This window comes from Trichoderma ghanense (assembly GCF_004382785.1).
Source record: "Trichoderma ghanense strain CCMA-1212 chromosome Unknown scaffold_4, whole genome shotgun sequence".
Taxonomy (NCBI): Eukaryota; Fungi; Ascomycota; class Sordariomycetes; order Hypocreales; family Hypocreaceae; genus Trichoderma; species Trichoderma ghanense.
The window spans coordinates 2,252,344-2,280,260 of NW_027395667.1; the positions used below are offsets into that span (position 1 = coordinate 2,252,344).

The 27,917-nt window shown below is 54.1% G+C and overlaps 11 protein-coding genes across 11 annotated transcripts; 4 read left to right on the plus strand and 7 right to left on the minus strand.

Moving 5' to 3' along the window:
• Positions 1–1,098: 1,098 nt before the first annotated feature.
• CCMA1212_004904 (uncharacterized protein) lies at positions 1,099–2,096 on the minus strand (the record flags this gene model as incomplete). Its single annotated transcript, XM_073702187.1, is given in 3 exon segments — positions 1,099–1,225; positions 1,239–1,467; positions 1,840–2,096. 3 exon segments carry the CDS (start codon positions 2,060–2,062, stop codon positions 1,099–1,101), a joined length of 579 nt encoding a protein of 192 aa, XP_073559322.1. The 5' UTR covers positions 2,063–2,096.
• Positions 2,097–3,247: 1,151 nt separating this feature from the next.
• CCMA1212_004905 (uncharacterized protein) lies at positions 3,248–4,414 on the minus strand (the record flags this gene model as incomplete). Its single annotated transcript, XM_073702188.1, has 1 exon — positions 3,248–4,414. The coding sequence occupies one exon, from the start codon at positions 4,412–4,414 to the stop codon at positions 3,248–3,250; it is 1,167 nt and encodes a 388-aa protein (XP_073559321.1).
• An 851-nt stretch (positions 4,415–5,265) lies between these two features.
• Positions 5,266–5,909, minus strand: CCMA1212_004906 (54S ribosomal protein L19; the record flags this gene model as incomplete). The annotated part of the gene is made up of 3 exons (XM_073702189.1): positions 5,266–5,601; positions 5,665–5,832; positions 5,904–5,909. The coding sequence occupies 3 exons, from the start codon at positions 5,907–5,909 to the stop codon at positions 5,266–5,268; spliced, it is 510 nt and encodes a 169-aa protein (XP_073559959.1).
• Positions 5,910–6,257: 348 nt separating this feature from the next.
• Positions 6,258–7,220, plus strand: CCMA1212_004907 (KRR1 small subunit processome component; the record flags this gene model as incomplete). The annotated part of the gene is made up of 1 exon (XM_073702190.1): positions 6,258–7,220. One exon carries the CDS (start codon positions 6,258–6,260, stop codon positions 7,218–7,220), a length of 963 nt encoding a protein of 320 aa, XP_073559323.1.
• Positions 7,221–7,625: 405 nt separating this feature from the next.
• CCMA1212_004908 (putative zinc-type alcohol dehydrogenase-like protein) lies at positions 7,626–9,003 on the minus strand (the record flags this gene model as incomplete). The annotated part of the gene is made up of 2 exons (XM_073702191.1): positions 8,742–9,003; positions 7,626–8,655 (listed from the first exon to the last, which is right to left on the minus strand). Exons 1-2 carry the CDS (start codon positions 8,801–8,803, stop codon positions 7,626–7,628), a joined length of 1,092 nt encoding a protein of 363 aa, XP_073560001.1. The 5' UTR covers positions 8,804–9,003.
• A 537-nt stretch (positions 9,004–9,540) lies between these two features.
• On the plus strand, positions 9,541–10,286 carry CCMA1212_004909 (uncharacterized protein; the record flags this gene model as incomplete). The annotated part of the gene is made up of 2 exons (XM_073702192.1): positions 9,541–9,826; positions 10,084–10,286. 2 exons carry the CDS (start codon positions 9,541–9,543, stop codon positions 10,284–10,286), a joined length of 489 nt encoding a protein of 162 aa, XP_073559324.1.
• Positions 10,287–11,336: 1,050 nt separating this feature from the next.
• On the plus strand, positions 11,337–12,404 carry CCMA1212_004910 (uncharacterized protein; the record flags this gene model as incomplete). Its single annotated transcript, XM_073702193.1, has 2 exons — positions 11,337–11,482; positions 11,561–12,404. The coding sequence occupies 2 exons, from the start codon at positions 11,337–11,339 to the stop codon at positions 12,402–12,404; spliced, it is 990 nt and encodes a 329-aa protein (XP_073559694.1).
• Positions 12,405–12,500: 96 nt separating this feature from the next.
• CCMA1212_004911 (Altered inheritance of mitochondria protein 41) lies at positions 12,501–14,469 on the minus strand (the record flags this gene model as incomplete). The annotated part of the gene is made up of 3 exons (XM_073702194.1): positions 12,501–12,819; positions 12,889–12,980; positions 13,723–14,469. Coding segments are annotated over 3 exons (1,158 nt in total), but the record flags the coding sequence as incomplete, so codon positions are not given.
• A 774-nt stretch (positions 14,470–15,243) lies between these two features.
• On the plus strand, positions 15,244–15,547 carry CCMA1212_004912 (uncharacterized protein; the record flags this gene model as incomplete). The annotated part of the gene is made up of 2 exons (XM_073702195.1): positions 15,244–15,379; positions 15,456–15,547. 2 exons carry the CDS (start codon positions 15,244–15,246, stop codon positions 15,545–15,547), a joined length of 228 nt encoding a protein of 75 aa, XP_073559692.1.
• Positions 15,548–17,243: 1,696 nt separating this feature from the next.
• On the minus strand, positions 17,244–19,000 carry CCMA1212_004913 (Secondary metabolism regulator laeA; the record flags this gene model as incomplete). The annotated part of the gene is made up of 8 exons (XM_073702196.1): positions 17,244–17,261; positions 17,336–17,405; positions 17,496–17,589; positions 17,663–17,821; positions 17,876–18,057; positions 18,133–18,218; positions 18,663–18,824; positions 18,890–19,000. Coding segments are annotated over 8 exons (882 nt in total), but the record flags the coding sequence as incomplete, so codon positions are not given.
• A 5,427-nt stretch (positions 19,001–24,427) lies between these two features.
• CCMA1212_004914 (Phosphatidylinositol 4-kinase lsb6) lies at positions 24,428–26,938 on the minus strand (the record flags this gene model as incomplete). Its single annotated transcript, XM_073702197.1, has 3 exons — positions 24,428–25,322; positions 25,409–26,215; positions 26,286–26,938. The coding sequence occupies 3 exons, from the start codon at positions 26,936–26,938 to the stop codon at positions 24,428–24,430; spliced, it is 2,355 nt and encodes a 784-aa protein (XP_073559594.1).
• Positions 26,939–27,917: the final 979 nt, after the last annotated feature.

The window sequence follows — 27,917 nt, forward strand, 5'->3', positions numbered from 1 at the left end:
GGCTAGTGATGGCTTTTTTTTCCTTCCTTTCTTTTTCCAGTCGAACTTCGGTTGCGCGATGATGGAAAAGAATGGCCGGTGGTGGGGCGCTCTTGGGGACTCCGGGCCACTGCGAATGTACAGGTACTACCTACTATCTATGCTCCACGAACTCGTTCTCCTCGGAAGTACAGCCAAATACCTTCAGTACCTTAACTACCTAAGGTAGTACTATACCTACCTAGGTACCTAGTATTTACGTAGCACAGCCGGCTGCCTACAAGTACTATAGTAGAGAGGTAGGTACTGCATCTGTCAGTAGTCCAGGGCGCTGCTGGGCTTGCAGAGAGCGCCATATACGAAAGACGAGCCACGGAGAGGCTGCCTGTGAGGTGAATTGCATTGGATGGAAGCCCTCGGGAGTAATCCCAAGCGGTCACTTGAGGGGCCTTGGCAGGCACCTGACTGGACGGAGCGCGCAGAAGGTACCTAATGCAGCATGTCTGAGGTGCGTCACCGATATAGTCCCAGGTACCGGTACCCCGACGACTCGGGAGGCGCGGTGCTAGCAACAGGCGGCCACATGCTTTCTCGCATGCAGGATTCACCGGGGATTCCTCAAGGGTAATGTTGAGGGAGCGCTCACGGGACAAAGTACCGCGAGGTACTGTGCAAACTGAGCCCTGCCGTCTTCCGAGCCTGCAGAACTGCAGCAAACTGGGAGAAACAACGGCGTTTGTCTGACGAGATGCTTCTATCATAATGCTTCCATGCTTGCGACAAGCCGGCGGCTGCCTTGACAGGTATCGTCGCTTGGCATCTGCTGTTTGCCGTACAGGCAGCCTCCCCCTTTATCGTGAGCCCCTCGCTCCATTGTTACGGTCTGTACGGAGTATTGCGAACCCGAGGACGATACTGGCCAACGCAGCAAGGGTCCCCCAAACCAAATCTAGTGTACTGCAGAGTAAGGTACCTTAGCAAGCGGAGACCAAAAAAAATAGGGACTCCAAGATGAATAAGTGCGTACTTTTGAGAATATCAGCACACAGGAGCCGATCAGCAATAGACTGATGATGTGCGTATAGTTCACCGGTTGGGTGTTTAAAATTGCACTTTTCCCTATTTTTTTGGTCCCCGCTTGCTTAGGTAGGTGCTGTTGCCAAGCGCGGCGGCTTCTACTCGGCTCAGGGACCCCGAGGTCTTGTACCTTTTCCCCTCCTTCAATGTATCGCGATAGAGCCCATGCCTGCGTTACGAACAAGAGCGGAGTACAGATTCCAATGCGCCACGGTACCTGCCGTGCTGGTACCGCCTCTAGCCCCGGCACCGCGGCAAAGACGAGGTAGGTACTTGGAGGTACAGGGGCCGAGCGACGGCACTCATCGCCGATGCCTGATCTAGATACAGTACCTGGTACGGCCTGTTTGTCCTTCGAGGCGCAATCCAGAAGCAGATCCTCCATCCTTGCCATGTCCAGCCCAGTCGGTGCTGTATGTCATCGACTGCCACTGCAGTACTGTATAAATCGGCCACAGTGCCTGCGTGTCGAACTCGGGAGCTACGGAATTGTCAAAACCAGATGTTTACTAGGTAGGTACCTAGTAGCTGCCCGGCCAAAAGAGCCCATGCCGGTTCGAGTAACAGGTATTATGTAGAGTGCCGTTTCGGGTAGCTTCGTGAAAGCGTCAATATCTACCTACTCGTTGCTGGGCCTTATCCGGGTCAAGCAAACTGATGCCTCGGCACCGAGCAAGGAGTATCAAAAGCTGTACCTCGTAGGTGTCGCATGCACCCGCAGTTGTTAGGCGCCTAGTCACTGATGCTATTCCCACTCTGCTGCGACTCAGCTTTCCTAGGAACCAATCCTGCTTGCTAGTTCTGCCTGCTTGCTCGTCTTGGAATGGAGCATTACCAACCTACGGATAGTCGCTGTCCCGCCTCGAAGGCCCGTCGACGATGCTTCCGTCGAGACGGATACTACAAGTAGACCTAGGCTAGGTAGATGCCGTACAGGCTCGCCGATTGTTGCCGCGGTCATGATTGGCGGCCGTGGTAGCGGCCGATGCAACTGCTTCCCCTCCATTGCTTGCTCCGTGGGAATGTCCAGCAGCTCGTCCCTGATTTGTCATCTGCACGTATATCTCGCACCTGATACGTATGTAGACTACATAGGTCGAGCACGGAGGACAGCTGGCACCAAGCAGGCAGCAAGAAGCTTGGAAGTGGGTTATCATGAAGTCGTCTGCTGAATCCTACCACACTGCACACCAGCCGATCGCTCTTATCCCAAAGGTCCAGCTGTTCGGGATTTGGATGGTGGAAGGGACTCGGCAGAGAGCAGCACCAGAACGCGCGCGCATTGCTGAGATCGTTTCGGCAGAAGAGCAAAGCGGTCTTCTGTACCGTACTTCGTACTCGAGTCCCCACTGCTATTTGTGTGCCATGTGTATCCGTAGGTATGCCAGCTGTTTCTGCTTCTACAGATCTCTCAAACAGCCCGTGATGAGCGGCCATCTCTTTCGTCTCGTCGTGAGCCGTTGGGATCCGCTGGCAAGTTTTCATGCTGTCCGTTGTTTGCCCGTCTGTAGCTTTCCGTCCATCTGCGACTCACCCTACGCAATCAGACTCTTTTTTCCCGGATGAGTTTCAGGACTCTGCACATATGCATGAAGATGCTTCATCGACTTGCTGTCCTACTGTTTGTAAAGGCCACCTCACATGGCGATATTTCTGCGGCTGAGTTTGTTCTGGATGCTATTGCGAAGCAGCTAAGAGGTGGTCCAAGGGTTCTATTTACAGCTTATGGGTATCGCTAACCTAGGTACCAACCTTCGTTAGCAATGACACTGAAGAGAGGTATCTGCAAAGTAACCTGGCGCCGTACGTTGGTGCAAGGGAATTGGAGTTGATGGCTTGAAGTGGGACTATGATGTCGAGTTGCTCAAAAGCTATAAGTACCTTATTGGGCACGTCAACGACCCTTTCTTTACTAGTACTAACTACTACTACCTAGGTACGTAATGACCTCAAATACGCAATTCATTCCACACGTAACTATGATATGTTGGATGGAATATTCAGCCTAACAAGCAAGTGGCACTGAATCATAGGCCATCAGGCAGTCTGAAGAATAGAACATCACGTAAGTGAAAAAGGCAAAAGCAGAGCAGCCGTCCGAACGCACCAGTATCAAATACAAACAGCCCGAACCCTTCCAGATAGACCTCCAATTAGTCACGGTGGGTGATGTAGCCAGCTGAAGAACTCCCTAGATGCCCAGCAATTTGAAAGAGATTCCCATCTCTTCCAGCCTCTCTTCCATATATTGCATCACCGTCCGCAGACCGTGATTACCGCCACGACATGCGCCGCTCTCAATGTGCGCCACGAGACCACTGAGGGTCGAAAAGTGCTTCATGCTCGGCTTGGTCCCTTGAGATTCCGCTTGAAAGAGAAGCGAAGGGCAATGGAATACCTTGGGCGTGTGAGCTGGGGAGTGCATGTGTTGCTCGAGGGCTGTTCGTCCGACGAAGCGACGCTTGCTGTTGGGGCACAAGGGGCAAAGATAGATAGCATCCTCCGCCAATTCGGTGCAGATACTCTCCGAGTCGGAATATTCAGACACTGCCGGCCGCTGCCCGACAAGGCTCGCAAGGTCGAGCTGACTGCTGCTTGGGGTCAGCATCGCACCCTCGCCCGACTCCGTGCTTGGCGTCACGACGCCCGACTGGCTCGGTGATTCCTGTTCGTCTTCTAGGCTGGCCCATCCCGAGAGCGCAGCAATGCCGCTGGAACTGGTGATGAGGTTCTCGCGGTCTTGCAAGAGGACCAGCCTGTTGAGCTTCTCCCTGTCCATGCTCGACGAGCAAGAGCCGCTTTCCATGTGAGCTACCATAGCTGATGGACTCCTGAAATGCGTGTTGCACTCCACACCGCAGAGCTTGCCTGCCAAGCAAGGCAGGTTGCTGATCGGGCAGTGGATGACAGACTTGAGGTGCTGCTGCAAGGCGGCTTTGGTCCTAAACGTTCGATCGCAGTCTTCGCATCGTGCTTGCTGTGCCTGCGACTTGACAGGCTGCTTGACGTGGACCTTATCCCTGAGGTGGTAGTTGAGAGCAATGTAGTTCTTGAACTCTTTGTTGCAGTCACAGCAGCGAAACTCAGCGGCGTGTTCAGCTACTTGGAGGTGGACTTTGAAGGCAGCTCGGCTGTCGAACATCCCGCCGCAGTCGTTGCATCGCCAATTGCCGATGGTCTTGAGCGGATTCTGCCCGCACGCCGGCGATGACAGAGCCCTGTGTCGCAGCAGAGACTTGTTTGTGCGAAGGCATCTGTTGCAGTCCGGGCAGATATGCGCGGCCACGGCCTTTCTGTGATCTCGTAAGCCCTTCTCGCTGCCAAATGCGCGATTGCATGAGCACACTATGGACGACATTGTGGATGTCGTCGTTGCGCGTCACGTTCCAGGGATGAATTGGCGACCTGACGCTGATGATCTTTCCGAGATTGAGTGACGAAGTCTTTGTTCTGCTCAGCAGGTGACACTTGGGGGGATGAAGAATTGGGGGAGCACCGCTGTTTTTAGGCTGCCAGAGAGCGGGAGGCCTACAGCTGGTTGAGGTCTGTTTTCAGGCCAACAACAACAAAGACGGGGTAGTCGATTTCGGGTTGTATCAATGAACCTTGTTGCTATCAAGCGCGCGCCATGGCTTTCCACAAGCCACATGTGCAAGCGAAAGCGGTGCACCGAGTTGTATCCGGCACAGATGCTTTTGTGACGTCGATTCCAAGCATCGATGCCTGAAGCAAACAGGTGGGTTGCGCATCAAATAAGATGAAGCTAGGCCGGCAGTCCGATCCTCTGGTTGGATGGCATCTCCCTTGAGCATGTCTAACAAACAATGTCCCGTCCGATCTGATTTCAGGCAGCAGCTGGAGCGTTTTTGGGACCTTCTCCTTGTAGCCAAACCTTGACAGGTCATGTTGGGCACACGTGCCTTGTGCCTCCAGGTGTCAAATTCACCCGCATACCTGAACCTATTGGAACGTTAAGGGGGGCGGGAAAGAGGAGGGGGTGTAGAGAAACCTCAAACTGGGGAAGAAGAAGAAAAAAATTGCCGAGGTTCTATTGTATGTATTGCTTCGAATATTCATCGTATATCTCGACGGACGTATCCCGTTGTACCCTGGAACTTGAGTCTGTTATACATATCGCCCGTTATGCTGAGCACAGAAATCCACCATCAAACGCCAAATTTTGTCTCCCGTCTCTCCTTTTCTATGTCGTTAAGCCACCACGTTGATTCCTATTGATTTGCACTGGAAAATGATGGACCGGCATAGCCCCTCCAGTGACAGGCCGGACAGCCGAAGTTCCGACTGCTTGATCTTTGCGATTTCGTAGACGTGCTTTAAGCTGATGGTGCCGACTGTTTCGTGCCCGGGCTTGCTGACGCCTTTTCTGTTGCCCTTCTTCCCCACTGGCGCTCCCACTGCATTGAGCAGCAGCCACGATGTCTGCGGCGTTCGGACGTCGAAAGTAAACGATCGGTCAGGTCGGACGGTGACCCGGCACGGCATCGGCGTACCAGGTACGATGTGTGCTGTCCTTGCGTTGAATTCCTATAACAGGGTCAGAGCCAGACAGAATGGAAGACGGCAGCAGAGACGCATGCAGTGACGGACCTTGCAAAAATCCATAGACTTGACACCCTTGCTACCGAGCGCGGGACCGACTGGAGGGCTGGGACTGGCCTGGCCGGCTCCCACAATCAGCTTGACGATGGTGTCAACACCAGCTGCTGCGCCTTTTGCTTTCGACATGGTTGGAGCGGCTTTGCGGGAGGCGTAATGCTGGCGTTTGGGGCGGAAGCGCAATATCGTCTCGTGCTCACGAGGGGAGATTTTGTAAATCTCGAAGCAACTCGCATCTGCAGATGAATGAGGAAAGCAGCACTAGTACAAATGCAGGGCTAGCGCCACTTGTTGTTCCCTGCAGGATTGCTCGAGCCCCACTTGATTTTCTTATCGATAGCGTATTGCAAAGGCGCCAAAAATTTTGGAAGCAGAGCCATCATCTTCTAACCGTAATACCACCACCAGATAACAACCCGGATTCTCATCATATTCCCTTTCTCCATACTATTCGATTACAGCGCTTTCTGTGCAGTGCGGCAGCTGATTATCACTCGATTGTAAAGCGTCGCCTGATTGAATCCCTCTGTTGGTTATCGAACCGTGCACGCCAATCTGATCCGGCACTTCGACAGACGATCACGATGCCCTCGACACATAAAAAAGACAAGCCCTGGGACACGGACGATATCGACAAGTGGAAGATCGAGGCATTCACCGCAAAGGACAATGCAGGCGGCACGTTTGCCGAGGAATCATCATTTGTCACGCTCTTCCCAAAGTACCGCGAAGTCTACCTGAAAGAGGCGTGGCCGCTCATCACCAAGGCGCTGGAGAAGCACGGCATTGCCTGCACGCTGGATCTCGTAGAAGGTTCGATGACGGTCAAGACGACGAGAAAGACTTTTGACCCAGCTGCCATCCTGAACGCGCGCGACTTGATCAAGCTGCTGGCACGAAGCGTCCCCGCGCCCCAAGCCGTCAAGATCCTCGACGACGGCGTCGCGTGCGACATCATCAAGATCCGAAACCTGGTGCGGAATAAGGAGCGCTTCGTCAAGCGCCGACAGCGGATACTGGGGCCTAACGGCTCTACTCTCAAGGCACTCGAGCTCCTGACGGAGACGTACATACTCGTGCACGGCAACACGGTATCGGCCATGGGGCCGTACAAGGGCTTGAAGGAGCTGCGGAGGGTGGTCGAGGACTGCATGAACAACATCCATCCCATCTATCACATCAAAGAGCTCATGATCAAGCGCGAGCTGGCCAAGGACCCCGAGCTGGCCAACGAGAGCTGGGATCGCTTCCTGCCAAACTTCAAGAAGAAGACGCTGAGCAAGAGACGGGTGCCGCTCAAGGTCACGGACAAGACCAAGAAGGTGTACACGCCATTCCCGCCGGCGCCGGAGAAGAGCAAGGTGGACAAGCAGATCGAGAGCGGCGAGTACTTCCTCAGCAAGGTGGCCAAGGACAGGGCGGCGCTCAGCGACCGCAAAGAGAAGCAGAAGCAGGCAAAGGATGACAGGGCAAAGGAGCGGGCCGCGCAGTTTGTTCCGCCCGAGGAGGACAGGCCCAAGAAGAAGCGAAAGAAGAGCTCTGAGTGAAAAGGGCGCGGCCCCGGTTTTGATTTTTACAAGGTTGCTGAACGGTTTAGGAGCGTTTGATCATCCTTTTTTGAATGCAAAAAAAGCCACAATATTCAGAAAACAGTACCTAGAAAGGGGTCATCATTCCATTCAATGCTACCCTGAGATTGATGATGTCCACGAGCAAAGTGGTGTCATGGGCTCTGCAAAGTGTGCAAAAGCGAAGCCTTGTGTACCTATGTATATGCACAGATGATATTTGTCTGGAACATGTCATCTGTCTTGTTTGTATGTAATGAAGTCGTAATCTTGTCTTTTGGCTTATTGCTCGTCCTGTCTCCCCCCCTCCCGCCCCGCGTTCCACATCTTGTCGGATTTCCTGGCACCCCTACCTCCCGCCCCTTTCCCTGAACCAAGGCGTGTTCAAAGTCTGGGAGGAGAGGCATCGGAATCAAACTCAATCACCAGCTTGCCAAACTGCTTCCCTTGGTCCATCTCCTCGAACAGGGCGTCGATGGCCTCGATGTTGCCCAGACCCTTGACGGTCTTGCTAATGACTGGCGCAATCTTCTTTTCCTTGACAAAGGCCACCATGTCCTTGAATTCTTGCTTCGAGCCCATCGTGGTGCCCTTGAGCTCCACGTTGGCCAGCACGGCCTGCATCACCCAGTCCATCTTGGGAGACACCGTCATGCCGTACTGGGAGATGATGCCGCCGGGCTTCAGGAGGCGAACCGTCTTGGAGACGAGCTTGCCGCCGGCGCCGTCAATCACGGCATCGAGATAGGGCCGATCCTGGGGGAGGAGAGCGGCCAGTTCCTTTTCCCACGTCTCGGACTTGTAGTTGATGCCTCCCTTTGCGCCCAGAGCCTTGGCCCGCTCAAGCTTGGCCGGATCACCGGACGACACGTAGACATTGCTGCCAAAGGCAACGGCAAACTGGAGAACCGCAAGCGCAACGCCGCCGCCGATGCCCGTGACAAGGATGTTGCTGCCCGGAAAGGCGGCACCGCTCTTGGTCACCAGAGCCCTCCACCCCGTAAGCCCAACGAGCGGCAGCGCGGCGCCCTCGCCGGGCGAAAGATGCTCTGGCGCCGGCTCGACTTCGTCTTCGGGCACGACAATGTAGTCCTGCCCAGTTCCGGCCTCGGTGATCTTGCTGCTGCCAATGACGGCGAACTTGCGCGCATCTTCGGGTCCGGCGGGGCTGGACTCCCATCCTCGCATGGGTGTCAGCAGCACGGGCTTGTGGAGGAGGTCCCTGCGAGTGACGTCGGGCCCGGCCTCGACGACGGTTCCATAGCCGTCAGCAAACAGTGGCGAGGTAAAGGAAATGGCAGGATATTGGTGACGGCGGAGAAAGAGGTCTCTGTGGTTGAGGGCCACGGCAGAGATGCGAACGAGGAGCTCGCGAGGTCCGGGAGATGGCTTGGGGACCTCCTTGATTTGGATGCTACGATTGGAGAGTCGGTGAGCCAATTGATCCTTTGGATAGATTGAAGCAAGGGTCACCAGGGCAGTTGAGTTGCTGAGACTCACGGATAGTAGACTTCCCCAGGCTTACCGCCTTCAATGTGCTTGAGAGTGAGGACTCGCGGCATTGCGGGGGTTGAGCTGAGCTGCAGCTGATGGAATTGGCTCAATGCAGGAACTTTCTCATCTCTCTCTCTCTCTCTCTCTTTGCAAAGCACAGTGAATAAAGTATCAATCGATAGGCGGTTATATGTTCGAGTCAATCTCCACGTATGCCACCCTGGCTTCTATATCTGGGATGCCTCTCTCGATATCTGGGCGAAAGCGGAAACCATTTCCTCTCGATGAGGGCTCACTTATACACTCCCCTTAATGACATCAACCCCGCCATGAACTCACCGCGTTGACCTCGGTTACATGGGGGGCTGCATTTGTCATCCAAATCCATCAGCAACAGCTTCGCCATGACCGCGGCCAAGCCTAATCAAGAGGTTGATTGTATGGTTCACTTTTATCATGTGTATTACTATGATGTTGAATCTTCTGACGGAATTTCAAAGGAGAATCATTGGTCGACGTCGTGACGCCACATTATGATCGCAAGAGTTCCGAGTCAAGGCTTGGGTACCACTGCAGTTAGCCATATCATTCGAAGGCAACTCCCGTCTGCAGCGGCACCTTCCGTCTGCAGCTTACCGGTACGGAGTAAGGTCATGGCAGACCCCTCAATAGCGCGAGCATGACCGACAACCGCTTCCGTCTTCCGTCTTCCACCTCACACACTGTCCTCTCTGCTTCAGGGGCAGCGCAGCCTTTCCGATCATCAGCTGTCTAAAGTATGCGACAAATCAGAGTCGTTGCCAGCATGAGCCTTTCGCCCGCCAATGCGACAACCGCGGTATGGGACTGCGAGTCCTCCAACAGCTTCAGGTCATTACCGCAAGTACATGCAGCAGCGTCGCATCCACCACGGAACGCGGTGACGGATCGGACGGGCCAAGGCCGTGAATCCTACCGTCGCAAATCCTCCGCTTCGGGTCGGTCTATCGGGAAGGAGTCCAGCATCGGCCCTCTTCGGCGACCTCTCGCAACACCGATCCGCCGTGCCCATCACCTCCTTACCTATTACTTGTTCGATTTCAGAGTCATAGGTAGTTGGAGACGGTCCTTGTCTCTCTGATACATACAACACTCCCCCGTGGAATTCACGGCAATGTAGGCGCCCTAGCCGCATGATGTGGCAGAACCGAGCCGGATTCCAGCACAACCGGTTCCCTGGTTGATATGGAGTGCTCGCACTAAGAGATATACATAATCTGATGTTGAGCTTGACAGCACAGACCATATCTCCATACTTAATATCACAGGGCTCCGGAAGTGCTCTATGAGTCCTGGCTGCAAATGCTAGACGCACGACCGTCTTCTCCTACCGTCTCCCAACCCTCCGGGCTTCTTGCTGATACAAACACTCCATCATGGGGATCGTCGACTGGAGATCGACCTGTGGCTGATGCAGGTTTCGACCCCTTGGACCCCGAGTGGGGGTTGCCCAGCTCACCGGCGCTCGCTCAGGGCCCTAGAGAAAATCTCCGGCTGTCGAGACTATCTTAGAGTCGTGATTGTCAGCGCCACAGGATGGCCCGGGGAACTTATTAGCCCCTATGAGATTGTTTACGACAATCAAGACGCGACGGACATCGGCCTCAGCCAGTGATTTCGTTCAGTCATGATCTGGAAATCCCGCCTGGGCTTCGACATGCTCGGGTGGCATGGCGCCGAGATGCATAGCTGGCGTTGCCCCTTTACCTTGATATAGCGATGATACAACTCCCGGGCTTCATTAGGACCCTCAGTCAAGGCCGACTCGCTCAGCGGGAGAATAGCTGGCGTTGTCTTCCCGATCTCAGGATGCAGGGATGCATCATAGCTGACCCCGAGAAGGGCGCGACAGTCGGATTCCTCTCTTGCCTTCTATGGAAGCGAGATGTTCTATGATTCTCAACGTGGTTCAAAAGCAGAGATGCAAATGATTCTCTCTCTCTCAAAAGGCAACGAGGTGTCAGAACGTTAAAACGAACAAGATGGCTCAACCCGTCCGCTAAACCCGCCCTACACGCCACGCACGCCATGGTCGCCGAGAATTGCGCTCTCTTGCCTCCGGCCCGTCGATTTCGGGGTCTCGGCGATCGTGACCAATGACAAGGGGGTCCACTAAAACAAAAGTTGTTCGGCGACTCGTTCAATGAGCATTCCTGGACCTCCTTCTTGATGATGGCCCTAGTAATTGATGCAAGCCCTGGGATGACATGGTAAGCCAGCGGCTGTCGGTGTTGCAGACCTCACTCGCAACGTGAAGCCCAGGTAGAGACGCCGCCTCAAAGTTCCTCACAGTGGCCGAAGCCCCGGCGACTGTTCTATTCTTCGACAGATGCCTGGTATCAACAGCCGATGCTGAAGGGACTTACATATCAATCCCCGAGCCTCCTTGCGTGCCTTGGTACCATTATCAGAACGGTAATCCTGTTTGAGAGAAGGTTTCCAAGTCCCGCTTGGAATCTTTGGTGCGCGTCTTGGAATTACATATTTCAACTGCACATAATCATACCATTTACACGTCTTTCGAGTTGTGCCACATCAACATCTAGCCTCCACGATTCCGCCATGGCAACGACGTTTCTCTCCGGGGCTGCCTTTGGTGCAGCCATGATGGCGGCTTCTTTTCACAATCCTGCCATAGTCATTGCTCAGATGAAGTTTGACAACTGGCACATGATGCAGGCGTTTCTCGCCGCAACTGCAAGCAGCGCGTGAGCCCACCGTCAAAACTCCCCGGGTTCGCCTCTAGGGGGCTCCATGTCCGCAAAGCTGACCATTGGTGAACACAGAGCCATGTACGCCGTTGCAGATCGCCTCGACTACGTGAAGTTGAAGCCCAGAAGCTCGTCGCCGTTAGGGCTCTTCTCCAAATACGACGGCAACATCATCGGTGGCGCGCTCCTCGGTACCGGTATGGCCTTGTCAGGATCGTGCCCCGGAACGCTGTACGCTCAACTGGCTGCCGGTGTCCATACCGGCTTCCATGCCCTCAACGGAGCCATACTTGGCGGGCTCTTGTGGACTGGACTCCTTTCCAAGATTATCAAGCAGAGAAAAGAGAGGGCAAACATCGGCCCCATTACAGTGACTGCGAACGATCAACTTGGTCTGAGCAGAGGCGTCACATTGCTTCTCTTTGAGACCGTCTGCCTCTCTGTCCTCGCAGCAACGACAATCTACACCCCCAAGTTCCCCGGGGCCAAGATGGTCGGAACGGCAGGCGGCTTTCTTATCGGTATCTCGCAGCTCTTCTCCCTCGCCACAAGAAGGTCCATGATAGGCATCTCCACCGTCTATGAAGAAGTTGGAAATTATTTCTGGTGGTTGATCAAAGGCGCAGAGGCCAGTGCCAAGCCCGCCTCGTACAACAGTATTCTCTTCGCCGGCGGCGTGACGGCCGGAGCCTGGGGGTTGCTCCAGGCCGTGCCTTCGCTGGCAACTACACCCGTCTTTGAGGCGCCTCCGCTGTTGGCGATGGTAGGGGGTGCGCTTATGGCGCTTGGAGCGCGGATGGCCGGCGGCTGTACTTCTGGACACGGCATCAGCGGCATATCACTGCTGTCGTTGTCTAGTATGATTACGATCGCCAGCGCTTTTGCTGCTGGAGCCGTTGTTGCGCCTTTGGTCTATTGAAGAGCACTGCGGAGAAACGTCTTAGACTAAGCTTGCTCTGATGATGAGGTGGGCGGTCGTTCCATGGCTCTCCTCTTTGTATAGCCCGTTGCCGGTTCACTCATCCGAAAGACCCTGGTTGCCCGAGACACCATTACTGGACCCCTTCTTTGCCGTCACCTCGATTTCAATCTTCATTTCATCGAGCATGAGTGCGGCTTGCACCATTGTCGCCGCCGGACGCACATTGCCTAGCCACTTCCTCAATACTGGCCAAACGAAGGGAAAGTCATTGCGTTCCGGGAGAATGTATTTCACGCGAACGACCTCAGAAATGGAGGATCCCGCTTTTCTTAGAGCCTTTTCGATATTGATCATAGTCTGCTCCGTCTGTTCGACGATATCTTCAGAGATCTTTCCGGTCTCATAGTTGTAGCTAGAAAACACGCAAGTTAGGACAGGTCTGGAGGCAGAAAAAGCAGCGTTGAAAGGTGATACATCTTACCCAGTAGTTCCTGAAACAAACACCCAGTCGTCCACAACAACAGCCCGTGAGTAAGCGATCTCCTCTTCAAACTTGGAGCCAGAGGTGATGAGCTGTCGGGGCATTGTGGGATCCTCGTGGCTGATTTTTTGACAGATCGACAAAGAAGAAGGATATGTGGTGCGGCAAAAGAAGGTTGAGGTAGCAGATCATCGACGATGATGCAGACTCGCAAGCTATCCTGTCACGATGTTTTAGCGTTGACTCATTGATTTCTAGCCAGACGTCCGAGTACGCCCTTTGAGATGGTGGAGATGTAATAATAAATCGATGGAGCGGCAGCCTTATCCTCATACTAGCTCCCCATGCAACTGGGCACCTGGCAGCCGTTGGTTTCGGGAAGAGATAGCTCGCCTGTAGTATGCCAGCAGAAGCTATCAAGTACGGACCGGGATTCCGTTGGGGCGTGATACCCGAGCCATCCACCGGATGTATGGTTGCAGTTGAAGATGGTGCGACTCAATGCAGCAATCCACCCGCTTGCTGGACGATTCTGAATTGTAGTCGACAACATTTTCCTGGACAGGTTTGAATTCTATTCGACATGAAATCATATCCATTGTTTCTTTTTCTTTTTTCTCTCTTCCCTTCTTTCTGTCGCATCAGGTAGTGATGGTGAAGATTCTCCGTGAGCCGCCGAAATTGACATGTGATTCTCCCCAAATTTCCAGACTCCCCAATGCCCGTCATTGCCATTGTCATCATATTATTATACAAAAGGTAGGGATACTATACACAGAGACGGATACAGCATCTGACTGTACCCCACCTTTACTGGCTCGTCAGGTCCTTGACCAGTGCCGCGACCGACTTCCTGTCCACATCTTTGCCCTCCAGGGCGCCATTGACGCGCTTCATCACGTCTCCCATCAGAGACTTGCCAGCCGCGCCCGCGCCCTTGGCAGCCTCGATAGCCTCGTTGATCAGGGCCCTGATCTCGGCCTCTCCCAGGGTCTGCACGCCGCTCGCCGCAATGTACTCGTCCAGGATGGAGATCTGCTGGTTCTCCTTCTGCACCAGGTCGTCCCGCCCGGCCGCCTGGGCGTCCGCGACGGCGTCCTGCGCGCTCTTCTGCAGCTTGCGGATCAAGGCGACCAGCTGGACGTCGGTGCGGATCGGGGACGTCGTCTTGGAGGCGTTGAGGTTGGCGGACATGATGGATCGGAGCACGGAGAGCCTGGGGGCGTCTTTGGCGCGCATGGCGGCCTTGAGCTCGCCCTTGAGCTTCTGTAGCAGCGGCGGCGGGGCGTCAGCGTCTGCCGAGTAGAATCGAGACGACCTGGACAGGCACTGCGTCCGGCAGACGCGCGGCGGAGCTTGTCGCAAGCATCGAAAGGCGGTCAGCAGAGGCATTGGTGACCTTGAGGCTGCCATTGAGTCGGCGTGAAGGCGGGGAAGTTCGAACGCTGTGAAGAAGCAGTCGAGCGGTGGTAGGCGACGAGGTTGATGATCCGATTGGGAGCCTTTCAGCCAGTGGGTGTGGGAGGGGAGGGAGGTAGAGATGCTGGTCGGAGGGGAAAAGCCAGGCAGCTTCAGGGTAGGCCTGAATTCTCAACGGAACTGCAGCCCCAAGCCAGTGAGTGGAACCTGTCGGATCTTCTCTCACTCAACCTCATAGTCGGGGAGCTACCGAGCAAAGGCATCTTCATCAGGACTTCTACCTTTTGATTTTCCGTCAGGTAGAGGTAGGTAGGCATTGACGCACACCTACTTACTAAACCTGGAAGGGTTTCGAAAGTCGCGCATTGAAAATACAGTGCCCAGAGATGCAACTCGTACTGTCGGTCCACGACCTGTCCTACCACCAAGAGACCGCTAGGTTTGCCAAACCACCCAGATTTCTGAGCATCTCAGAGACCGCTTCATAGCGAAGCATCGGCAGGAGAACCTCTCAGACATGACAGTCCGTCTCCATTGCACCAGAATCTTTCTACTCCGTTTGGCGGCTCTGTCTGCTTAGCACACGACTTTTACGGGGAACGAATGCTACGCCAGAGCATTTTTTGCATAAAAGCCCTCTCAAGTTAGATGAGATGACAACCCTCCCACTGCACTTGGATATACAAGCAAGGCGGCATTTGAACAGAAAAACAAATGTTGATGTAGTGTAGTATTACCCATCTTCAGGCCGCATGAAGCTCAATCCTGTCTCGGCGTTAGCCACATCTAGAGTAACCTCCACGGCCCTTAGCTCTTGGTTGACTGTAATGTCAACTGGCACGGTGATGCCTGCGATCTGCCTAAGCAACCGAGGCAGGGCGGCCATCTGTCCCTAGCCTGGGCACTGGGTGAAGGCATGGCAAGCTGGAGCCAACTATGTCCTGCTGGCCCCCTTGCGAACCAGAGCACACCACAGAGTCCCTGGTTGTAATACTAGTGCCTAGCTCGCCTTGCGACCCTGAGGCGCAACTTGTCCGAATCATGCCTCATTGCGTTGGTCTGCCTGCAGCTTGTTAGGCATGAATGCGTATCTTGCTCCAGAATAGAGCTTGAAGCAGTACGAAACACGTCCCAGACATACCTAACGGATGAAGGCCCTTTTTGCGGCCTGACGCTCCCAAAGGAGAAGTGCTGCACACGAGTGGATTCTATGGCGTGGACACGGACGTGCTCGCCCTGAGCTATCGTGCTGAAGATGTCGCTTGTCGCTCTTGGTCGGCTGCTTGGCCTGCTCACCGGCAACGGCTTCGCTTCCTACTCGTTCCCAGCTGCTCGCGCCGTATCGATTCCGTGGTGCTGGTAACGAGGTTAAACTGAAACCGGCCTGGTAAGGTACGAGTAGGGGATGGGCAGGTTTTGCATCTCCGTAGCTATATCCCGTAGACAGGCGTTGTTCTGACATGATTGTTGTCCGGGGTTTTTTTTTTTTTCCCAGGCCCCTGAATTGATAGAGTGAACATCAATACAACGCGCGCCATTTCTGTACCCGCCCTATCCCTCCCTTCCTCTGCCTTGTACACTTAAGTTTGCTTGTTTTTCTTCTTCGTTTCTTTTAAACGCCGTTATAACCTCAACAAGGGAACCAATCAAGAGAGAAAAGGGAAAGAAAACCGAATACTTTTTGGGCAGCGAGCTTCCTTGTTCAGCAACCGTCCAGCCAGTATTCCCTGGACCTTCGCCGCAGCCATGTGTGGGAGTGGGACGGAGGACGTTGGTACATGGACACCAGAACCTCCCGCGTTTGTAAGATGCCTAACACCCGTAGGATCAGTAGATGAACAGCAACAAGTAAGGGGAGGGAGTAAAGAAGAAGAAGAAGAAGAACAAGGAGGAGGAGGAGGAGGAGGAGGAGGAGGAGAAGAAGAAGAAGAAGAAGCAGAAGAAGAAGAACATATCGACCCTGAGCTGAGCTGGGCCCCTTTGGCTGTTTTGGCCTCGACGGCCACGCTGGTGGACACCTCATGTTTGGATTCGTACAAGTCTGTCAGGTACGCATACCTACCAACAGCATAGCCAGCGCAGTCTAGCCCAGACATTTGCTAATCAACCGACTCACCAGTGATCTGTACCAAGCATTTGAGCAACACGCGAGGGAATACGTCGTTTCTTTTGACCAAAGTCCCGCCGTTGTGCTCTCCTAAGCCCGTGTCTCGTGTCATATCGCCCGTGGAAATGATAGAATGTCTTATCGATTGGGATCCGGCCTCAGTCTCGGTCCGTTTCATGCACACAAGGAGCAACTGCCTTCCTGGTAAGTCACTGCCTGCCGGCGAGCGGAGAAAGATCTGACGCTTATTGCTGAGGCAGGTACCAGATGCTAAGGCGCCACCTGTCTTCCCCAGATCCACCCCGAAACCTTCTTCCAACTGCCCATCTCCTTCCCTCTCTCCCATTGCTCCCCTCCCCTCCCCTCCCCTTCCCTTGCGTCTTCTGCCCATTTCCATCAGAATCTCTGCCTCAATTCGCTTAGGAAATCCATCACCGCCTCACTCACGCTCCCGCCGGCTATCGTTCGAACCAGCCATTGACGTATTCCGCGGCCGTCCTGGATTTTGTTGATTAGCCGTTGGAAGATCTCACCCCTGGCAAAGCAACCCTTCGCCAGGGCGCCTTGCACAGGGCTTTCCCTTGCATGGATCCCTCGCGATGGAACCCTTCTCACGATATCTTTGTCTGCCCCCAAACCAAACAATCCGCCTTCAAGCTGTCAAGCCGGGCTCCGCATCATCTCGATTTGCCAATTGCACAGTGTGGCAGCAGCCCGAGTCACTCCATCATTGGTGCGGTTTCCGTCCAATGAATACATATCTGCGATTGGCATTGGTAAGTCGCCGGCATCCCGTATCTCCGGCTCTTAGAAACTGTTTGATTTTGACTTACAGAGGGAAGTAGGTCTGCAGCCGATTCGCCGAGCTTCGGTTAGCCACATGACTATGAGCTGAAACAGCTGGTGTTGGATTTTGCTCACCCTATACGACGGGTTGTTGGCCTCGCTTCTGGCTTGAGCCACCAGGAGCTGGAAGTCTTCTAAAGGCATGCTGCAGTTCCCGCCGAGCCATGTCAGCATTGATATCCATTCCGGGTAGACATCAAAGGCTTGATCAGGAGAAGGAATCGGTGAGACGTACCCTCGAATATGCGTGAAGGGATACAAGCCCATCGAATAGAGCAGTTGATTGACATTGCTGACGTTGAGGGCACCGATCGAATGGTCTCGGGGATCTGAATCCAGCCATGTCAGATGGGAGCTTCCGAGCTGTCTCACAGCAGCCCAACTTTCGTAGCATCGACATACCGGTTGGCCAGGGGCACATGGGAAGAGTTAGAAGGCGCGACTCGATGTCAGTGAAGCCGGTGTTTCTCATCCAATCCTTGAGGCGAAGACCTGCTCGTGGGTCCTTTTGAGGATGCATAGCGTCGAGGTATCCGCGAGACCATCTCGAAAGGGCGTGATCTACCTGTTTCAGCAACCGCCGTCGCCTTGAAGCACGCAAACGGGCTGACTTACCCGGCGACAGAGTTCCGTTGTCTGACTGAGCATTGAAATATATCTCAACAAGTTGACACCAACCACCTGGTTGCAGAACGCGGTACATGTCCTGCAAATAGCTTGGCCAACGGCTTGCGTGGATCCCTCCAGCCATCATCTGGCTGTGAACGACATTGAAATGATTGGAGGGAAACGTGAACCTGGGCCATGACGACATGCTCAGACAAGTGTTTCCTTTGTTATCGAACCAAATCTCCAGAAGGAAAAACACTCACTCTCCATTCAAATCATCAACCTGAAGGTCGAGATTATTGGGCATCTCCTCGGGAATCATGTGCGGACTGATGTCTATACCAACGATCTGCGAATCCGTCAGCATATCTTCGTCATCCACGCGATACTTTCTTGCAGCGAGATTTGGATGGCAGCCTCTCGTTGTCGGGTGCTCGACCGACCGCCATCGCCTAATCACTCTTCTATGCCTAGACAGAGCTTTCGACGCTGCCGCCACCCAAGAAGAAAAAAAAAGAAAAGGAGAAANAAAAGGAAAAAAAAAAAAAAAAAGAAAAGGAGAAAAAAAAAAGAAAAGGAAAAGAAATGAAAAATAAAAAAATTAAGAAAAAAGGGTAATAAAGAAAAGGGAAAAAAGAAAGAACAATGCCCTCTTCAAGAACAAGTGTTTTCGTCGTTTTATACTCTTCATTTTCATTCCCATCTCGACTACGAGCATGGTCCAACGTGTCCGTCGTTGGCTCGCTCCCCGGCTGGCGGGAATGTTTCAAACATAGCAGAACTGAGTACGCACCTCTGCGTCTGGATATTGTTCAGCAACATCGACGGCCCAGTGTGCTGCCCCGAATCCGCACTCGAGGATTCTCTGCGGTCTGACAACGGGGGGGAATATCAATCTGTTGTCGAAAACCGTGCGAAGCATAGCGTGCATCTCCCCCAACCGCGCTATTTCTTCCTAATTCACCGAGTTAAGAGACAAAAGCCAGCCGTGGGGTGGCGCGTTTGTAACGAACAACATACATCATCGATCGGCGCATAATATATCTTGCTTTCCAAGGCATGCTGCTGGAAGATTCGACCGTGATAGTTGACCGTCTCCGCATATGTCTCGTCGAGAGGGACTGTTCCGTCTCTGAACAGGAGGTGTCAGCGGTCGTCCTAGGATGTTCGGGGTTGTTACTCCGGAGGGTCTCGTACTCTGCGTCCATCTTCAGGTGCTTGGTTCCTCTTTCGTTCCCTGCCTTTTTCTGCTTTTGGAGTTCGACGAGGTGAAGTGATGGATAGGAAGATACGATAAACGACCTTTGAAGGTACAGGAGTGGCCGTTATTCGACCGTCCCTTTTATGGTGCTGTATGCCGAATCGACAGATACAAACAACACAATTTCGTCTTTGATGAGACGCTGTTCAGACTCAAGGAGTCATGTGGCACCCGAAAGCGTGGCCCCAGTCCAGACGTTGGAAGAGCCCCTCTTGCACCGGGAAGGCTCTACAATGTCGTAGTCGGACTAAAAGAGGGAGGGATTAGGCAGATTGGAATCGTGACCAAGGCGACCATTGAGGGAGAGAGGACACGACGTGTCCCTTCTCCTTGATCGGAAACAGTGGAGCTGCTTTACAACATCTGCCTGCATTAACCAGCTGAAGTCCTTTGCGACTCTTGCCGGGGGGAAAAGGTGCCGATCTTTCCTGCGTGAGCATTCACACGAGAGCGCCTGACGACTGTTTGTGCTACCTCATTCCTCAAGACCTAGGTTTGTCAGGGGCATCATGCAAAAGCGTCGAGGTTTGGTTAGCGTGCCGGCAATGACGTACGGGGAGGCTGTCCGGGAAGCCCAGGATTCTGGGGCTGCATACGATATCACGACCCAAGTGGAAGTTGCGACGCTTTACTGGACCGAGCTCGCTGGTGCCAGCGCAACGGTACAACCGTCATCGCTGCCCAAGATTGCTGCAGTTCCGAACCACCGTTGACAAGCATATCCGGAAGTCTAGAAGCCTGTGATGAGGCGCGACAAGGCAGAAATCTGACCCCAGCATGCTGAGAATAGGCGAGGCTCCAAGGACCATCGTTCCCTCTCAGCAATAATGCCAGGGACACCAAATCCGTACCTGAAACCCAGAGGCTACTTACCGCTTATGATGGGAAGATGGGGAGGACGTGCGCACCATGCCGGCGGAGCGGGAGGCGTCAGGGTAGTGGTACGGCTACTGCTCTGCCATTGCTATTGCCATCGCACAGGAGCTACGATGCTTGATGCTTTGTATACCTCGGGGTACTTGTTCACATCCAGCCTAGCTTCCTCCCTCCCATGAGATACCGGCAACACTCACAGACGGGAAAGTGCCTATACGCCATTTCGTGGGCCGCTCGACCTGGGCCGTGGATCATGGATCACGGAACATGGATCAGACCATCATCAACGCTATCCTGAAGGCTGTCTTGAGAAAGATGCACGGAAAAGTCCAAAATACGTACAGTGAACTACCACAGCTGGTTGCCTTGTGAACAGCACGAGCGTGGCCACCAATGCCGGTATCTCAACAGGGTAAGAGCCATTCCATTCACTCCCTTGGGCAGCGATCAAGCAAGGAGCTGCGAATGGCGCGAAGTACGGCCTTATACGAAACGGTATCGGATTTTGCTCCCTTTTGCCACGGATTCGCCTCATCAACTAGCGGCCTGTCTTGGTGCCAACCAACAATGGCACAACGGCTTGCTTTCTCGGTTCTACTGTGTTTCTGACGCGGATGCTTATTGTGTCCAGCTGTTCCTCTCCGTTGCTTTCGTTTAGGCCGTCTTTTTGAGTTCGACAATTTGATGAAGGGGGGACACAAGGACTCAGCGACCAATACATGAGAGCCCGTCGATCCGGGCCGGATAAGAAAGCGTCTCCGTCTCATGTTATGTCTATTATCGGGTGCTTGTTGCACGCATTCCATACGGAGTTCTCCAGCCTGGTAAAACCGACAGCTTGGTGAGAGCAGGGGAGAGCTGGTGGCACATTCTCATCCACTTATTCCTATGCATGAGCTAGCAACGATTGTGCTGGACAATCAGTTGTCAGAGACATGACAGGCTCCCAGAAAGGGGGTTACATTTCATGGTACGGATCCACAAAATGATGGCCTTGACAATTGCTTGCTGATGGGCTGGGCCAAGCCAAAGTGTGACAGCGAGTTCGCCATAATAGTCACGACTCGCATATGTAGCTGCGGGCAAGGCTTTGTCAAACGTTGCAACAAAGAGGGCGTCCCATCGACCAGCAGCTTCTCACCGCTCATGACGCGCCAGCTCTGGGCTTGCTGGATCTCAAAGGCTGTTGCCACGTTGGCAAAGGCCCTTGGGTTTCCATCTTCGGGGATCTTAGCCCCGCGAGGCCATCTCAAGCGACTGCAGACCGTGTTGGCAGAATTTGGGCCAGCCGGCCTGACGAGAGGCTATTGGAAGTGGAGATTGCCAGATAAGCAAGCTTCACTTGATATTTTCTTCTTTCGCTTTCTTTTGGCATCTGAACAGTTGTCCTCCGCTAGCGATTGGCGATAGAGGAGGACTTGTCCCACCTGTTGACGAGCAACCAGGGGCCTCGGGTGCAGGGCCGCAGCTTATTGGCTCATCTTTTGCGAGAACAACCGCTATATGCTCCGTTGAAGGGATTGTAAAAGGGATGCGCGGCCGGCTATGGTGCGGAGGAACTGTCGGCTGTGCGCGCACACATGTACAGGTCCGCGGAGCACGAGAGCCCAAGGCGGTATTAACACGGCATATCCTGGTACAACTTCGAATAAGAAGCGGACAGTAACTGGAGAGTATGCCGCTGTCATGTCGGAAAGCCCAACAGGCATTAGAGGGGCTCAACCCGGGGCTGATTGCCCCCCATGTCACGACGGGCAGGCTGATGGGACAGCGACAACCAGACGCCACATGCTAGTTGCCGGATGCCCTACAAACTCGGACTGCCCGGGACTCGACAGCCCATCAAGACGTCAGGGATGCCGACTCTTTGGCCAAAAGAGATGACATAAAAGAGTCTGGCTGGGATGATCACAGCTGGCCTTTTGAGCATCGCTGTGAATCCACTGTGGCTCAACTTAGCCTTTTTGCCGTGCCCATCGAAATTGTCTACCTCGGGCGGCCCGCAAAGTCTACGAGTACAAAACGAGTACCATGACCAGGAGGAGGAGTAAAACCGTTCAGTCAGGTCATGGTCAATTTGCTCTTTGATGCTGTAGCTCCATGGGACTGCAGGGAGAGAGACGTAGCAGCACAAGCGTTGCACGGACCTAGAGAGAATGGCTTTTGGCCAAGTTGGTGCAGCCGATGACACGCACACACACACACAAACACCTACCTGGCCAGACCCCAGTAAGATTGGATGGCTTTCGAGAGGCCACAAAGCTGATCACGTACAGTACAAGCGAGGCCGTGAAACGAGGCTTCGACTAGAAATCCGCATTCCGTCAGCTACTAGTATCACGACATGTGTCATCCATCGGACGAAATGTCGCATCCGAATTCACGCTACAAGTCAAACATAGTGGCCCGGCTATCGATGCCTTTGACCAGAAGCAGGAGGAGACTACTGTTAGGCTCACACATTGCTGATTTCTTTGCATGTTTGGCTTGAACAATTCGAAGTGTGAGATCTCAGCACCTAGAGGGCACACAACATTGCCTGACCGGCACATGCTGTACGTATATGGGACAAGTGATTCTGCCCGTCAGTCGTATGGTCCAATCACTGAATCATAATACTACGGCTTCGGGATTCGCTTCAGTTTCTGTCGGATCGACAAATTCTGGTCGGTAGTTGTTCCACCTGAGGGATGTCCTCACCGACCAAGCTTTGCCAAGGCCAACCATGCTTGGCAACAACTGTGCAGCAAAGAATGGGGACAAAGAAAAAGCTACAGTATAGTGGTTCTTCGAAGAGTCTGCGAAGTATGTATTATGGTGGGAGAGAAAAAAAAAAAAAAAAGAAGAAGGACCATGATTCATACCCCCTGAACGCTACGGACCGCTTCTGACATTAGCTTTGGTCACCAGTGCATGAAGCCGTCGGCGGAACTTTGGCAGGGGTCTCCCTGTCCTAGCCCCCTTTTGCCGACCCAAGTTGTCGGGACGGTGAACCAGAATGTCGGGATCGTTTGTTCTTCTTTCTTTGGGGAAGCAAACAGAAAGGTTCAAACGAAGCCGACTGTTTGATGCAAGCATGAGCGCCGAGACGTGCCTTTGTGGTCGTTACTCATACAAGAGTCCAGTATGCATTGAAGCCCGGCGGAGATGTCAAATGACCTTCAAGCCTTTGCATCTGATACGGCTGCTTGAGCCCGCCGACAGATGAGGTTGGGGGATTCATAAGCACACGCCGGAGGCATCGCGGCCGACACCCGCGCGTTGATCTGGATCATTGGCCGTTCCTTTGTGCTTCAAGGAGTCCGTACAGCAGTGCGGGGCAGCATTCGAACCAGACGCGAGGGGAACAGCTAGGTTGCCTCATTTGTCAATCCTTTGTGGTTATTTTGTCATTCGGTGCAGTCTCTTAACAGCTGAGCTTACAGCACAGGCGAATCTGCGTTTACCACATTCCGGCTCCTCCGCGACTCCTCTGGTGGTCGTCTTCTTGCCTGTCCTTTCTTTGAATGATACCTGTACTACTCATCATTCCAGTTCCCACAACCGGAAGGATTCGTCGGTGAAGCTACCAAGCATGATGGATCGTTCCCGTTGGTTAATGCTACTACTAGTGACCGGCAAGTATGGGGTATTGATGGGCTGCTAGCGCCGCAACCGAGGACAAATCATCGGGGAGACATACCTTTTACCGCACCGGCGATCCCTGTACCAGTCAGTGCCTGTCTCTAGCAGTCAGTCGACTACGCCAGGCTGCCCATCATAGGACACGTACATGTCCAGGGTCTGCCTTGAGGCTCCACGCGGAACCATTATGTGTGCAGCATAGCGAACCTCCAGGTCGTCTCTACATCTGCCGTTGGGCAAGGATCAGACCGGCAGCCGGCGGAGTAAGGACCGCCTGCTACGCCTTGCTTTCGATGTCCGCAGCAGCATGTTTCGTTGGCCTCTAGACACCAATGGTTCCTGTGCAATGACAGACCGTCGTGCATTTTCAGTGGAGGCAGCCGCTGTCCGAGCCACGCGGACGTTGTAGCAAATATCCACCCAGGGGCCTACATCCAAACTGCCGCAGGAGAAGCCGCTAGGCGCAACAAAGGCAGCAGACGTCACGGCGAGGAAAAAGACCGAAGTCACGCGAGCGTCACCAGTCGGGACGAGTTGGACGAATTCGTATCCTCTTAAAGCAGCTCTTCAGACAAGCGCCTGGTGCCAAGGATGGCTACCTATATGAGCACGCAGCATACGCAATACATGGCGGTCTCAACAAATGCGCCCGCTCCCCCCCGCCCCATAACCCGTCAGCAGCATGCATGAATATTATACAATTCCAAAACCAGCCCCCAAACCCCTTGATGATGGCGTTAATGAACGAGCCTGCGCAACATAACATGGATCATCGGTTTTAGTGCTGACCAACCACGTTAACACCATGTGAAGACAGGGTTCCTGCTTTTCACGGCTTCGAGGCGCTCCACAATGACCTTTCGTTGATGGCCCATTTGTCCTTCCGCGGCGGCGTAACCGAGATCCCCTTCGAGGTCGTCATCGTCGGCGCCGTAGGAAATGTCCCCGTAAAGCTGCTGAGCTATGCTATTGCTGTGCTGTCGCGTGGCAGGGGTGGCATACGAGTATCGCCGCTGATGCTTTTGGTTCTGGCCCTGGCCCTGGCTCTGATGGCGCTCCGGCTCGTATATGTTGAGCGCGCGGGACGGGCCTTGATAGCCTCTGCTGAGTTGAGACTGGGCTTCCATCGTTGTCCTGCTAGGAGCAGAGACCCCGGAGCTGTTTGTGGACGATTCATCAGGGGCCATGAAAGGGTCCTCAGGCGGACTCGCCGTCTCGAATCTACCGGATCGGGGCATTTCTGCCGGTGCTGAGGCAAGGCCAAGGAGATCGTCGACGGGCACCCGACTGGTCGGGGCGAAGCCTGTGATATCTGCCTCATCCAACGATTGCCGCTGGGCCGTGCTGCGACGCATCTCCGAGGAAGTCATCCTCATGGGCACGGCAACAGGCACGTCGACGTAATCATCCCACACACAGACCTTGGCTCGCCGGGTCAGCTCCAGAGGGCCATGATCGGGAGTCTTGAGTGCCTCCACGACATTCCAGGCTTGGCCCTTCATGACCGCAATCTGCTTGGCGAACATGCGCTCCTTGAAGTCTTCATCCATCTGAAACACCCTCTTGAGGGCCATTTGCGTCTCGCTCCACCATGCTGTGGAGGTCAGCAGAGGCAGAAAGTGATCCCGAGTCTTTTGTGAGAAAGGCCGGCCGATGAGATCAACCGGAAGAAAGAGCCAGCCAAATGGAAAACTATATTGTCAGACCACTGTTTGACACAGCATTTATTTGCGATTTTTCCATGAAGTTGGAAACCACAAGCTCGAGGGAGTACTAACCTGCGCCACGCGTCTGGATGCTTCCACGGCCACGAGAGCGAGTTGTCAATGGCGCCAATGGCAATAGTTGGCTCAGTCTTGCTGCGCGGTGATGACGCCTTCATGGGCTTCTGGCGCTTGTAGGGGTACGAGGCCCGGGTAGGCTGAGGTGGCATCTCTGAAGCATCTATTGGTCGAACATTGACGCCTTCCTCATCTTCTTCCGTGACGGGCTCCATGTTGATCTGGATGGGATCCGAAGCCAACGAGACCGTGTTCGTTTCCCAGTCAACCTTGACCATCCAGTTGTCAAGGCCACGGTCGGTATTCCGCATGATGTAATCAAGAATCACGAGCTTCTCCAGCTCTTCGCGAAACGACTGCTTCAACTGCTCCGTCCATACGAACTTGTTAGTCCCCGGAGGTACATCGCTCCGACCGCCGATGCGTTCCTCCTCATCCTCATCACTGGAAGCTGCATCATCAGCCGCTGCGGAGGCAGAAGGCCGACAACTTTCGGTCCAGCGCTTTCTCCTCTGTCGATTGGCGTCGGTGGAGCGGAAACCTGCCCAGTATTGATCCGGCCAGGGGTTCTCCCGTAGAAAGACGTTAGCATCCTTGAACCCCTTGAGGAAGACTTGAAAACTGCCGGGCTTGGCAGGAAGAGGCTTCTTCTTCTTCTGAAAGCTTCGCCGGTCCCAATAGGGATAGTGGAAGGATTTGGATGAGAGCCAGACCACGTCCGTGTAGGGGACCAGATGCGTTCGCAGTTGATAATCGAGCACGTAAGCCGCGGCTTCACTAACGTAGGAGAGGTTGGGAATGAGGCTGCCGTTTTGAAACGCGACTCGGTCAGCATCGCGGGCACTACGCTTCCTTAACTTCAGTAGGGACTTACCAGGCTCGTCCGAAAAAGCAGGGGAACAAATTCCGATGTATCCATTTGTTCCATTTGGGGTTTCCTGCGGCGTAAGGCTCTTCGTCCTTTGGCTTGAATACCCCAACAATCTTGCCATCCGGGTCGCGAGCAAAGTAGCTGCCAGAGCTGCCTTGCGAAATCATACTGGGGTGGACTTCCTGCCGAATCGCTTGCCGTACGCTTTCGATGACGGCATCAAACTGCGCCTTGGTCATGGCGGTGACTTGTGGCTCGGCCAGCGCCTCCGCAGATATGGGCCGTACGCCCTCCGGTGGTTGGAAGACGGAGTGGTGGATCTCTAACCGTTCCTCTTCCCCTAGACTGTGTCTGCCTTTGCGCTTGAACTTTGCCGCAATCTCTTCGGCCCATCGTTCGAGTCGGGCATTGATGGCTTTGATGTCAACACCGCCATTGCTCCCCAGACGGCGACGAAACTTGGGTCTCGAGGGATCAAGCTTGGGGCTGGTGACGCTTGAGTGATGGCGAGGCTGTGATAGGGGAGCATGTCGTGGCGTGGACAAGGGCTGCAGAGATGCAGTCGATTCGGCCAGGAGGTCGTTGTCGGAATCGTCGCTGAGGTCTGCCTGGGCCAGGCGTTCGTACCCCGTCGTGGCGGGACGGTATCGACGCATTGCAGAGAAGCGATTGTCCTGAGAAATTCTTTGGGGTCGATTTTGTCTTTTGTCGGGTGTGAGAATGATGTAAGTTGTGGTCCTTCGCTAACAGTCCGAGTCCGACTGTCTGGTGGCCGCGCTTCCGTTGGTGGCAGTGAGAACGGGATGTTCAGCCTTGCTCCTGATGATGATGATGTATGCTCGGAACCGAGGTGGCCGCTGTTTCACAGACGCTCGGTGCAAGGGAGGCACCCGGGAGACAGGAAACAGACGAAAAGAGGATCTAGGAAGAAAGAAGGGAAGATAGAAACGACTGAGGGCGATGCAGGTAACCCGAACCTGGCGGGAGAAGGGGGGCCGGACGAGAAAAGAGAGCGAATCGGTGCCCAGTGACGAAGCAACTGAGTGCGTGAGAAGCGAAGGATGAGATCACGGCGAACCCTCCAGCCAAGGGCAGCTTGAGGCTGCTGCGGTGCAACAAAGGGCTGTTTGCTGCCAGATGCAATGCTGGCGACGACACGACGACACGACGACACAAGGGACCGAGGAGATGGCGGGCTTGTCTGAGGTGATGCACAAGGTTGGAGCACAGACGCAGTCCGGGGGCTTTCGCAATAACAAGCACATGTCATCGCGGCTGACCCTTTTTCCCCGTCCGGATGGCGCGTCGTGTGGAAGCCACCACGAGTACATGTACTGTACATGTCGTAACAGGCACTAGGTACGCACCTTATAGTACCAGGCGGTACCTTTCCGAGCAGGAGCTTGGTACCTAGTATGTAGGTACCTAGGTACGGAGTATAGCTGTTTCCGATTATATAAGCCGCTGCTTCATCCACGGACCCGTCTCGAATCCATTTGCTGCAATTCACTGGCGCTTCACAACTCCGCGCCCATTGGACATCCGTCGACTGTCCCGTGTGTCCGGAGTGGCAGCCGCGTGCAAATGTGCATGCCTACGAGCCGTAGTATATACCCGTGGACGTGCATGTGCGCG